The 13,373-nt window shown below is 47.1% G+C and overlaps 1 protein-coding gene and 1 pseudogene across 2 annotated transcripts in view; one reads left to right on the forward strand and one right to left on the reverse strand.

Moving 5' to 3' along the window:
• Positions 1-8,671, reverse strand: part of LOC146668957 (calpain-2 catalytic subunit-like) — a 13,930-nt gene extending 5,259 nt beyond the window's left edge. The window contains exons 1-10 of one of the 2 annotated variants that reach the window (XM_085408283.1): positions 8,330-8,671; positions 7,774-7,843; positions 3,367-3,485; positions 2,287-2,420; positions 1,631-1,799; positions 1,377-1,460; positions 1,212-1,297; positions 516-581; positions 262-422; positions 1-86 (exon numbers count right to left, since the gene is read on the reverse strand). The exon at positions 1-86 is cut by the window's left edge and continues 84 nt beyond it. In XM_085408283.1, the coding sequence (XP_085264409.1) occupies positions 1-86; positions 262-422; positions 516-581; positions 1,212-1,297; positions 1,377-1,460; positions 1,631-1,799; positions 2,287-2,420; positions 3,367-3,485; positions 7,774-7,843; positions 8,330-8,566 (1,212 nt within the window). In that variant the 5' untranslated portion in view covers positions 8,567-8,671. The remainder of the gene's footprint in view (positions 87-261; positions 423-515; positions 582-1,211; positions 1,298-1,376; positions 1,461-1,630; positions 1,800-2,286; positions 2,421-3,366; positions 3,486-7,773; positions 7,844-8,329) is intronic. The other variant, XM_085408284.1, reaches the window with a different exon arrangement.
• LOC146668958 (calpain-2 catalytic subunit-like) overlaps positions 8,565-13,373 on the forward strand; it is a 32,775-nt pseudogene continuing 27,966 nt past the window's right edge.

A 13,373-nucleotide genomic window follows, 5' to 3' on the forward strand; every position in this document is an offset into this window, starting at 1 on the left:
GAAGCTGCAGCCCACCTCGCCGTCGTCGGGGTCATCGTCCTCCTCGGCCAGCTTAATCACGAACTGCGGATTCGTCCAGAACGTGTCTGCAGACAGAAACATGCAGCCTGAAACCTCCTGCAGCTGCAAAGCATCACAGCGAGGAAAGCCCCGCCCCCGCCAGGTTATCCTCCACTAGCGGTTCTAGAAAACTTAAGCCCCCACAAATAATGCTCATTTCTGATTGGTTACACGGTCTCAGTGTTGCAGCAGGTTACTCACACGGGTTATTCCTGCAGCCTCCGGCAGTGGAGCCTCTCCTCCAGCCGCCGTCAAACTTGCTGACGCTCCAGTGTTTGACGGAGTCGTTCTCGATGGTGTCCGGGGTCAGAGTGCACACCTCGATACGAGAGTAGTGACGCTGGAAGTCGCTGAAGGACATCCTGGGGAGAAAGAACAGAGAAGAGCGCTTCCTGTCAGCACACCTGAGCTTCCGGCGTCAGCAGGTGTGCAGTGCGCACAGAGACTCCGCCTACCAGAACTCTCCATCTTCTGCGTTGCTGTGAGGACACTCCCCCTGCACGTAGTTCCACTCAGACGACCTACAAAGAGCAGAACCGATCAAAGCCTCAGAGTTCTGAACCTTCTTCCTGTTAAAAGGGAGTTTTTCCTTCCTGCTGTCGCCAAGGTGCTTTCTCACATGGGGTCATGTGACTGTTGGGTGTTTCTCTGCATGTATTATTGTAGGATCTACTTTACAATATAAAGCACCTTGAGGCGACCGTTGTTGTGATGTGGTGCTGGAGTGACTCAGCATGTTTGATTGTCGTTCCACATCCTGCTTTCTTAGAACAGGTAACTGGACCGACCAATCAGGCTTCAGCACTGAAGGTACCCTGCAGGACAGGTATGTGTTTTGTTGTAACCGGTTAGGTTGCCCTACAGGTGGGGCGGGTGCGGTGACCTCCACACGCTGCTACTCTGGTTAAATGGCTTTTTCCCCAGCATCTGTTTTTGTTCATCGGTGCACTCGAGTGAAAAGACCACTCACTAAACTCTGCACAGCCAATCAGAGGCCACCTGCTAGTAACCAGGGTGACGGCAGCTGGAGTTCAGATAACTTCAGCAGGTTTACTGTCAGCTGATCTGTCGTCCTAGCCTGACTTCAGACATTTTAGCAGATACAAACTGAGCTCGAGCAGCTGGAGGCACTCTCAGGCTGAGTTGGTTACCCGTCACTCCACGGTCCCGTCCACTCCACCTGGCCCCACGGGTTCCTCATCCTCACCAGCTTCTCCTGACGCCCTCGGTAGTTCACCTGGGAATGAAAACAGTTACGTGTCACTTCCTCCTCCTTCATCTCCGTCTCATCCTCACTGCTTCTCTTTTGACGTTACCTCCACGGCGCCCGTCAGCGAGTAGGCGTGGCCTTTCACCAGCTTCTGATGAGTCACAGCTTCAGAGTCTGCGGCGCTCGTGATCTGCAGAGAGACAAGCACAGCCCATCACCACTGACCCCGAGTCCAAGGCCAACAACCCAACTCCGACCCCGGCTTTCGCCTCCTCCATCGAATAATCCCGAAACACACCTCGGAGAATCTGAGAGAACCTCACTAACTGAAGGAAAAAGATGGTTTCTCTCCACACTCACATCGATGGAGCAACCCAGCAGCGATCCAGCTTCCAGCGCCTTCTTGATGATCTGGAACAAGTTGGAAGGGGGCTTTTTGAGGTCGTAGTTCTCTGCGATGCCGCCGGTGAAGTCCTCGAAGCCCTCAGTGGTGGACCCGCCAGACAGCGCCTCGTAGCAGCCGTTCACTCTGCACACAAAGAGCACAGAATGGCATGAAGGTAGAGCCCTTTCAGAGCACCAGAAGACCAAGAGCATCCACGGCGGGGGTCAGAAGCTCCCATGCACTAACCCTGGGCGTGAATGTGAGGTTTACCCTGTAAAGCCTGTTATATCATATTGGATACATGAGTTTCTGAGACCTCCATCTCATCAACGTGATCAATACTCGACATAATTTCAACATGTTACAGACTAAACTATGTTTTTGTCCAAAATTGTTGCCAAAACTGCCGAATGTATCAAATGCGATACAAAACTATATAATAAATAAATATAAAAACATATTATACACAACATATAGCCAAAAAACGTTTGTGGATTTTGTTATAAGGGTTGATAAACATCTCAGTTCCAGACAATCTGAATTTTCTGACTGTCAGAAACCCCAGGCTCCTGATTCCCAGAAGCCTTTGCCCTGGTCCTGCTCCTCTCCCTTTGGTTGAGGCGGGTCTTACTTGGCGTAGGCTTTCTCCAACAAGGCGCTCCAAAACTCCCTCCCCTCGGCCGAGTGCACGAACATCAGCTCGCCGTCTTTGACCGGCAGCCGGTCGTCGATCACCACGTCCACCCACTCACCGAACTGCCAGAACTGCGGAGGGACAGCAGAGGACAGAATGTCAGGCTTTTACTTTAAAAGTCTCTGTGAATTTGCAACCTATCACTGCATTGTGGGCGGGTCTAATGGTCAGGGCCCACCCACTTCAATAACAGCTGTGAGAATATTTTTAGGTTTCAGTTTTTAAGCAAACAAAAGGCTGAACGTGTTTTCATTTCTGTAAAAGTAAAAATAACATTTATGAACTTATCGCAGGTGAATTCTGACCAATCACAGCAGCCCATTTCTCACGGACCAGTAACAGTGAGACCCGAGCGGCGTGATGCTTCAGAGTAGGGCTGAAGGTCAGGTGCTCCAAACCAACCTCAGACTCAAACGCTAGAACGGGCGTTTCCCCGCAGCACGCCGTGTAGAGAGACAGAAAGGCATGAAAAACAGATGGTTTCATGCATCGGTCAGAACACTGCGCTGAAAACACCTCACACAGGTCGAGTTACAGGAAAAGCAGAAAGATAAGGTTATTGCGCCGTCCTCCTTCAGAGGTCGCTCTGTATCTGCGAGGTCATTGGTCGCTTGTGTTTCTGCTGGATTCTCTCTCTCGGGGTTTAACGACCCACACTCAGTGAGTCCTCGCACACAGCAGGAATAACACACTCACGCAGTATTGTTTCTGCAGGGCGTGCCCCCGTCATAAACAGAAGCTTCAGCAACAAAAGCATAACTCTCAGTAATTACAAGGCCCCGCCCAGCTCGCTGCCGTGCCCGGCATGAAGCACTAACACATAAACTCCCACGTGAGTGGAAAGCTTGGTGGAGCGTGAGGCGTGACAAACATGGCTGCTGGCGTTGTTGTGAGAGCCGCAGCTTTCTGCCGATTGCCGCCGGCCGCTGACGCAGCTCCACAGGGTCCAGCTTTACGTCAGCGAGGCCTGACAACATCAACCTGTACAGGTGTTTCACAGAATCACACATTAGTTACCTGGAAGTGGAAGATGCCGGCGTAGCTGTCCCCAAAGTCCTGGTCCGTGGGAACAACTCTGGCCATCACATATTCATTCAGGGTCAGAGAGGCGATGGCCGCCAGCAGCCAGCAGTCACCTGGACAGACAGGAAACACTCAGTCAGCGCCCACTCCTCAGCACTGCCCCCTGCAGGCCTTACTTCCTGTTACAACTAAAACACTCATAAATATGTTTTACACCTGATTGGCCCTTATGACATCCTCCGCACTAAAGCCATGATCGCCTCTTTCACTGGGTTTTAATCAAACGTGTTGCATCTGTGGTGCTCGCGGTCAAAGGTGACCGCCACAGGAAATGACAGCTGGAGGGCCAAGCAGTCATTGGGTCATTTCAGGAAATGGTTATATTTAGACAAGTACTATCTCACACACACACCTGCTAATCAGTAACAAACAATCATAAGCCTTCGTCATACAGTAACCTCACAGCAGCCAGGTTAGTGGTCACATGGCATCATTAAAGACGCTGCAGAAACAGGGTCCAGAGATCCAGCTCGGGTCAAGCTAGCAGCTACTGTGTCACCATCCACCTGTCGGTCAAAGAGGCCGCGCCCCCTAATCCATTATAAAATCATTGTGGCGGGGGCGTGGTCTGCTGGCCTGCTGCAGAGGAGGGGTGACACAGTGACTTGTACAGGACTGTTTTATTGAGGGAGATGTGTCTTATCTGTGTCCGCAGTGAGAAGGAGCAGGTGATGCTGGGAGAGAGTCGGAGTGGCTGCGTCCGAGGCGGGCGCCAAAAACCGCAGATTATTTCTCAATAAAAGACAGTCTAAGCATTAACCAGTCGTGTGCGCGTGTCCTGTGTTACAGTCATGCTCCCCCAGTTGCTGACATTCTGCACACACCATTACACACTCACTACAAATACAGGACTCGACACAGTCACTTTAACCGCTTTAAATCCTCATTGCACAGCTTTTACACAACTGTAAATACGAAACAGCCGTCTTACATTCTCTAATATTGAATACTTTAGTATTTTGTTATTTTTATTATTATTTTTATTTTCTTCTTTAATATAACTGCACACTTCTATATGTTCATGTAAAGCTGAGGAGCACGAGCCAACAAATTTCATTACGGGTAAATGTTGCTATGCTGTTTATCTGCATATGACAATAAAATCTGAAACTTGAAACTTGCATTGAAGGATGAAACTACCTACAGAGATCGATCAGTTTGAGTATCAGGCTGTAAACATGTTTGTTTTAACATGGGAGTCTATGGGCACTGACTCACTGCTGCCTCCGCTGGACGTCAGAGGAACTGCAGGTCTGGAGTGGCTGGTTAGTGCTGCCCCCTACAGGCTGCACAGAAGCTAATGAGATTAGCGTGCAGTTTAACCCTGAAAATATGCCCAGCTCTGATTGGTGCACACCGTTACAGGTCACACTTTTCTAACAGAGCCCGGAGAAAAAAAACACGCTGCCACAGGTATTCATCATCATCATCATCACATGTTCAGACAGACGCTCTGCTTCCTGTCATGCAAAAGCAAGAAAAACCTCAGCTCACACTTTAATTATTCGCTCGACCGCCGTGACGCCTAGGGAGTAACTCAGACAGCGCCGCAGGAAGTGAGTGCAGTGAAAGAAGCCTGTGACCACAAACATCCAGAGACAGAGCTCCGCCTCTAATCGCAGCTCAGCGTTACACAACAGTGCTCTGGGGTTTCACCGAGGCACGAACATGACTCATCCACCACCACACAGGCACTGGGTTTGTGTCCCTGTGAGGACCGCCGGGCTGCAGGCACGCTCACACCTGGATCAGGTCCACATCTGGATCAGGGTCCACATGGAACCAGACTCAATTTCAGGCTGTGAGTCATGTGACAGCAGGATGTCCTCAAAGAGTTGCAAACACAGGCGTGTGTGAGTGTGTGTGTGAGGGTGTGTCCTCATTGGCTGACAGCTCATGCCCCTCGCTCTCTCTCTGATATTTGATGTCCCTCTCTCTCTAACAATGGCTGGTAGCCTTTTCCTGTCTGCTGCTTCCTGTTCAGCCAATCAGGGACCAGCGTGGCAGAGCCGCTCAGCTGCTTCTCATTAAAATAAAAGTTCTTCAGCAATTTGATGGAGAGGGGGCATGTGACCCCCCCCAACTGTGAGCCTGAGACTTTAAAGCCTGTGATCATGTGACCACAGAGATACTATCTTTGTGTGTGTGTGTGTGTGTGTGTGTGTGTGTGTGTGTGTGTGTGTGTGTGGCATGAAGGAGATTAGACTGAACCAGCTGAGAGCATTGTCATGGCAACTTTGTTTTCTTTCTGCCTTTTAAGGTGGAAATGATTCTGCAGCCTCTGTCTGTGCGACAACGACGGCCTGAGGCAGAATGACATGTTATTAAATGTGTTATTAACATGTTTATTAACATGTTTAATAAAATAAACATGTCATTAAACAGGTTTATTAACATGTTAATAAACCTGTTAATGTTTATGTTAATAAACATGTTTAATAACATGTTTATTAACATTATTGGGGGTGGCTGTAGCTCAGGTGGCAGAGCAGGTCAGCCACTAATCAGAAGGTCGGTGGTTCAATCCCAGGCTGCCTCCTGGCTGCATGCCAACATGATATTAAACGGGTTTATTAACATGTTATTAAACAGATTTATTAACATGTTATTAAACAGGTTTATTAACATGATATTAAACGGGTTTATTAACATGTTATTAAACAGATTTATTAACATGTTATTAAACAGGTTTATTAACATGTTATTAAACGGGTTTATTAACATGTTATTAAACGGGTTTATTAACATGTTATTAAACGGGTTTATTAACATGTTATTAAACAGATTTATTAACATGTTATTAAACAGGTTTATTAACATGTTATTAAACGGGTTTATTAACATGTTATTAAACAGATTTATTAACATGTTATTAAACGGGTTTATTAACATGTTATTAAACAGGTTTATTAACATGTTATTAAATGGGTTTATTAACATGTTATTAAACGGGTTTATTAACATGTTATTAAACAGGTTTATTAACATGTTATTAAACAGATTTATTAACATGTTATTAAACGGGTTTATTAACATGTTATTAAACGGGTTTATTAACATGTTATTAAACGGGTTTATTAACATGTTATTAAACGGGTTTAATAACATGTTAATAAATCTGTTTAATAACATGTTAATAAACCCGTTTAATAACATGTTATTAAACGGGTTTATTAACATGTTATTAAACGGGTTTATTAACATGTTATTAAACGGGTTTATTAACATGATATTAAACAGGTTTATTAACATGTTATTAAACAGATTTATTAACATGTTATTAAACAGGTTTATTAACATGTTATTAAACAGGTTTATTAACATGTTATTAAACGGGTTTATTAACATGTTATTAAACAGGTTTATTAACATGTTATTAAACGGGTTTATTAACATGTTATTAAACGGGTTTATTAACATGTTATTAAACAGGTTTATTAACATGTTATTAAACAGATTTATTAACATGTTATTAAACGGGTTTATTAACATGTTATTAAACGGGTTTATTAACATGTTATTAAACGGGTTTATTAACATGTTATTAAACGGGTTTAATAACATGTTAATAAATCTGTTTAATAACATGTTAATAAACCCGTTTAATAACATGTTATTAAACGGGTTTATTAACATGTTATTAAACGGGTTTATTAACATGTTATTAAACGGGTTTATTAACATGATATTAAACAGGTTTATTAACATGTTATTAAACAGATTTATTAACATGTTATTAAACAGGTTTATTAACATGTTATTAAACAGGTTTATTAACATGTTATTAAACAGGTTTATTAACATGTTAATAAGCTTGTTATTAAACATGTAAGAACCCATATTGAGTAATAAATAGCGAGAGCTGTACAACACACTTTATTCTTTCGTTATGACACCCTGTGACATCACGAGGACGTCAGAACATCCTGACGTCATCACATCATAATAAAATGTCATAAACCATGAAAGAGCATGACAGCGCGGCAGTCGGGGAGATGCGCTCTGGTTTGTTTGTGGAATAAATAAAGTTTGAAATGAAAAGCGCAGCGCTTTACTGAGTAAAGGGCTGTTGCTGAGGTCTCCATGATGACGAAATGGGGTCAGAATCGATCAGCTGACCATTTCACAGATCCTTTTATGGCTGAAAGCTCTGTGGCCTCTGACCTCTGTGCAGTCTGATTCAAAATGAGAATTCAGCTGACTGAAGCTGTGAGTGATGTCACACCAGCACTGCTCTCGGATTGGTTTTCGTTAAATCGGCTCAATGAGTTTGAACGCTCAGGAGGCGTGGCAGCCAGCACAGACCGGGTGAGATGTGCTCAGAGACAGTAGGAAACTCACCCAGTGCGCCCTGGCAGATATCAGTCCTGGTGGCCCCGCCCACGATGAACTCCGGTTTAGAGACGAGCTCCTGGAAGACAAACCAGAGACAGTGTTAATGATGCTGGTCAGGGCCACGCCCACTCAGAGTGGGGAACACAGAGCTGCTGGGGTGTGTGTCCAGATTCAGATTGCTCCTCAGACTGAATCTGCTCCCAACACACACCATCACTTGAAGCTCTCAGGTTAACCTCAGCTCCTCCACCTGAAACAGCTGGTCGGACTCACTGTCTGCGTGCACGCCCACCGCTCCCTCACTGCTATTCCTCCCGCAGCAGCAAGCACTGACTCATCAGGGAGTGACTCAGTGCGCATGCTTAAGATTGAAGGGACGCATTTTATGAAACGGAGCAGAGATTCACCAAAACTCCTCTCTGCTCCTTCATGTCCCTGCCGGAGGCCTGCTCCTCTCACAGGTCTGTGAGATTATCATCTGTGAAAATCTCTCTGGGTACCAAACAGTGTGTTTTTCCATCAGGCACAACCACCCCTCCCCCCCCCCGGTCCCGGTTCTCACCGTGGGCCTCTTCCAGCTGACTCCGCGGACCTTGTAGGAGCTCGGGCCCAGCTCGTTGAAGCCCAGAGACTCGGGCGCGGCGGGGAACGTCGGGTCGCAGAAGAGCTTGCCCGCGGAACGGCACTGGGCGCGCAGCGCGTTGAAGTTCTGGTTCAGGTACGGGACCGCGTTCGCGTTGGTGCCAAAGCCCGCGGACAGAGCGCGCTTCTTGGCCAGAGTGGACGCAACGCCGGACATGATGAAGAGGAGGAGAGGAGGAAGATCACACGGCTGTAAACTCCAACAACTTCAGCTGCTCAAAGTTTTCCCCACGCAGACCGCGCCCCGAACCAGAGGAGGAGCCACAGCCTCTGCCAGCCTCCACCCACCTCCAACCGCTCAGACGTACACCTCCCTCTGAGCAGGGAAACACAGCACGCGACGTGTTTACTGTATTTAAGACATCATATCACGCACACACACAGACCCACGCACACTTACCACCATCATTATCAGTGCTCTGCTGCCCCGCCCATTCTGATCACCTTCAGTTTTACAGAGCACCCAATCACAACAACAGTCGCCTCAAGGCGCTTTATATTGTACAGTAGAGCCCACAATAATAGATACAGAGAAAACCCAACAATCATATGAGCCCCTATGAGCACTTTGGACAGTGGGAAGGAAAAACTCCCTTTGAACAGGAAGAAACCTCCAGCAGAACCAGGCTCAGGGAGGGCATGACCGGGAGCAGCCCTGGAACAGTGCGACTTCCTCTCACCTGTCTTTCAAAGAAACATGAAGAGCGCCCCCTGCAGGCAAACAACTCATTTTAATTGATCCTAATAATCAGTAAATATCATGTTATTTGATTATTGTTATTGATTTCTGCACCATCCACAGCAAATATGATGCAAATCATGTTCAGCAAAGCATCTCCATCCTCCGCTGATCCAGCCGCTCAGGTTATACAGGTGTTGATCAGAGTGGAAGTGCCGTGATTGGTCAGAATCAGCCCGAGATACATTCATAAAACACAAACCCCTGTCACAGGTGCTGTTGGGCTCCTGTTTCTATGGCAATTTCTCCCAATCAGCTGTTCGTCAAACGTTTTGATGCTCTGGTGTAATAATGTGTGTGATTGAATGCATTATCATCATGCGACGATAGCCACCTGTGCTTTCAAGTTCAAGTTTTATTTGCTGTGTCCAAGTAACATAGATACATCTGTCAAATCAGCATACACTGTGAGATCGCCATACCTGTATCATCAAACGACACAATGAAATTCTTCAGCTCAGAGCGCCTCAGCATTGCACATGAAGTAACACTTTGAGACAAGACGTATATCAATAAACATGTACAGCGTGCCCAGTGATTGTGCAACATACTGTCTGATGTCTTAGCAGTTCAGCAGGTTGATGGCTTGAGGGTGTCGCCATGGAGATGGCGTCAGGCAAAACTACAAAAACGTGTCCGAATTTCAAAGAGAAGAAGAAACGACAGGAGAAGAAAAGCAAAGAGAGAACGAGAAGAGAGCCCTGTCGGTCACATCTGTGCGAATTCATGTGGAGGAAACAGGAAGCGCGTCTGTGTGTTACTGCGTTGTCATGGCGTCAGGTCTCTTTCCTGTTTTATATTTGAGAAAAGCTTTAATATGTAGAAGGTTTTTATGTTCCCGAGCCTCTGAAGCTGAGCTCATGTGTTTGTTTAAGCAGTGCTAAGATACTAACCCTGTTATTAATAACAATAATAAACCCACCACCAGTAAACACACTTCATCCAGATTCAGTCCGCTTTCATTTACACAGCTCTCACTGCTTCACGCTGGAGCAATTTGGCAACAGTGGAAAGGAAGAACGACCTTTTAACAGGAAGAGCCCTCTAACAGATCCAGGATCAGCATGAAGAGCGTGAGCAGGCTTGCGCAGCGGCCCGCCTCTCTCTGTTGCGTGCCAAGCGTTTGCTGTTTTTTGGGCGTCTTATCAAAGAGCCGTTTAGACTGAGCGGCTCAGACATCAGAGAGAAAACAAACGAGCTGCTGTTTGAAGAAAGAGGCTCCGGCCGTTAAACATTAATGAGATAACAAGCAGCCGAGCTGCTCCATCTGCTGCACAGGTGAGAACAGGGCTTCAGTTCAGCTGCTGTCTTTCAACAGCGTGCAGAGTAAGGATCGCGTGACGATGTGAGCTGACGCTTCTCAGTGACATCAGTTCTGAGCAGGAATTTAAAATAACGCGTAAAATAAAAACAGGTGACAGGAGCCGTTTCTGCTCGGTCTGAGTCACTCCTCGGGCTTCTGCACGAGAAAAATTTCACATCAGTCGATGTTTGATGACCCTCGTCATCAGCTCCATGCTTCCCTCCATCAGAACCGGGCTTCGTCACAGCAGACTGAACGTCATCGTCACCTCTTAGCCGATCGATAGAAACACTGCTGCGGTTCGTAATGATTGTTATCATCGCTAATCATGTCTCGTCCAATCAGGAGCTGTGTTCTGATCCTCGCTTCATCGCTGACGGAGCCTGAAGAACAGACGTCTGTCAGGGAGATATTAATGTACAGAATTCACCTGCTTGCTGCTACTACTGCACATTCACCCAGTGTATATACTAATATATATATATATATATATATATATATATATATACATACATACATACACACAGGGGGCGTGCTGGGTGTTTTATATATATAAAAACACCCAGCACGCCCCTGTGGGCGGTTTATCCTTCAAGCTCGGGTCCTCTACCAGAGGCCTGGGAGCTTGAGGGTCCTGCAGTATCTTAGCTGTTCCCAGGACTGCGCTCTTCTGGACAGAGATCTCCGATGTTGTTCCCGGGATCTGCTGGAGCCACTCGCCTAGCTTGGGAGTCACCGCACCTAGTGCTCCGATTACCACGGGGACCACCGTTACCTTCACCCTCCACATCCTCTCGAGCTCTTCTCTGAGCCCTTGGTATTTCTCCAGCTTCTCGTGTTCCTTCTTCCTGATATTGCTGTCATTCGGAACCGCTACATCGATCACTACGGCCGTCTTCTTCTGTTTGTCTACCACCACTATGTCCGGTTGGTTAGCCACCACCATTTTGTCCGTCTGTATCTGGAAGTCCCACAGGATCTTAGCTCGGTCATTCTCCACCACCCTTGGGGGCATCTCCCATTTTGACCTCGGGACTTCCAGGTTATACTCGGCACAGATGTTCCTGTACACTATGCCGGCCACTTGGTTATGGCGTTCCATGTATGCCTTGCCTGCTAGCATCTTGCACCCTGCTGTTATGTGCTGGATTGTCTCTGGGGCATCTTTACACAGCCCGCACCTGGGGTCTTGCCTGGTGTGATAGACCCCAGCCTCTATGGATCTTGTACTCAGAGCTTGTTCTTGTGCTGCCATGATTAGTGCCTCTGTGCTGTCTTTCAGTCCAGCTTTGTCCAGCCACTGGTAGGATTTCTGGATATCAGCCACCTCCTCTATCTGCCGGTGGTACATACCGTGCAGGGGCCTGTCCTTCCATGATGGTTCCTCGTCTCCCTCCTCTTTCTTGGGTTTCTGCTGCCTGAGGTATTCACTGAGCACTCGGTCAGTTGGGGCCATCTTCCCAATGTATTCTTGGATGTTCGTTGTCTCATCCTGGACTGTGGTGCTGACACTCACCAGTCCCCGGCCCCCTTCCTTCCGCTTAGCGTACAGCCTCAGGGTGCTGGATTTGGGGTGAAACCCTCCATGCATGGTAAGGAGCTTTCTTGTCTTTATGTCAGTGGCTTCTATCTCCTCCTTTGGCCAGCCTATTACCCCAGCAGGGTACCTGATCACGGGCAGGGCGTACGTGTTGATGGCCCGGATCTTGTTCTTACCATTCAGCTGACTCCTCAGGACTTGCCTGACCCTCTGCAGGTACTTGGTGGTTGCAGCTTTTCTAGCGGCCTCTTCATGGTTCCCATTCGCCTGCGGGATCCCCAGGTACTTGTAACTGTCCTCTATGTCTGCAATGTTGCCTTCTGGTAGTTCAATCCCCTCAGTTCTGACTACCTTCCCTCTCTTTGTTACCATCCGACTACACTTCTCCAGTCCGAACGACATTGGAACGACATTGGATATATATATATATATATATATAATGTTCTTCCTCTACACCCCCCCCCCAATTTTTGCACATGTCGAGGAGCGTGTCAGGCTACATTTCACTGTGTGTTATACTTGTATAACTATGCATGTGACAAATAATAAAGAACCTTGAACCTTGAACCTTGAGAGCTGGGTGAGTTTGATGACAGCGGGCGTGCTCGTCGCTGACAGGAAAAGGAAACATCACACAACACTTAAACTCTGCTTTAAGAAGTTTGTAAAATAAAATGCGACAGAGAAAATCACCCCAGAGAATAAATTTTCTGAAGTGGTTTGACAAGTAAAGGACAAAAACTTTCAGCTCCTTTATCCACAGAAATGACCTCTCAGAGGCTCAGAGAGTGATCATGTGACCTGTGTCTGTCAGGTGACTGCTGGCTCCTGGCGGCCATTGCCTGACTCTGGACCCTCAGATCCTGAACAGAGTGGTCCCTCCTGGGCAGAGCTTCACCTCACAGTATGCCGGCATCTTCCACTTCCAGGTCGCTCACCTTTCTAAAGAAACAGAAATAACACACAGTACAGGGTGGGGGTGTAATTACAGAGGAAGTGACATCTTGTTCACATCTGTCCTCTGTAGTTATGGCAGTACGGGGAGTGGGCGGACGTAGTCGTGGACGACCGGCTGCCCATCAGAGATGGGAAACTGCTGTTCGTCCACTCAGCGGAGGGAGTGGAGTTCTGGAGTGCTGTGCTGGAGAAAGCCTACGCTAAGTAAGAGCAACATGTGAGGTCTAACAAAGCTGACCTGTAATTAAACTCACTTTTATTTATGTGGCACCGAATCACAACAACAAGTGGCTTCATGGACAGATAGAGCTGGGTGTCATCTGCATAGCTGTAAATGTATGCTATGTCTTCTAATGATGCTGCCTAAGGGAAGCATGTATAATGTAAACAGAATTGGTCCTAGCACTGAACCCTGTGGAACTCCA

Source organism: Rhamphochromis longiceps, linkage group LG6, assembly GCF_057381845.1.
Source record: "Rhamphochromis longiceps isolate RC_006_pf linkage group LG6, R_longiceps_female_GT1.1, whole genome shotgun sequence".
NCBI lineage: Eukaryota > Metazoa > Chordata > Actinopteri > Cichliformes > Cichlidae > Rhamphochromis > Rhamphochromis longiceps.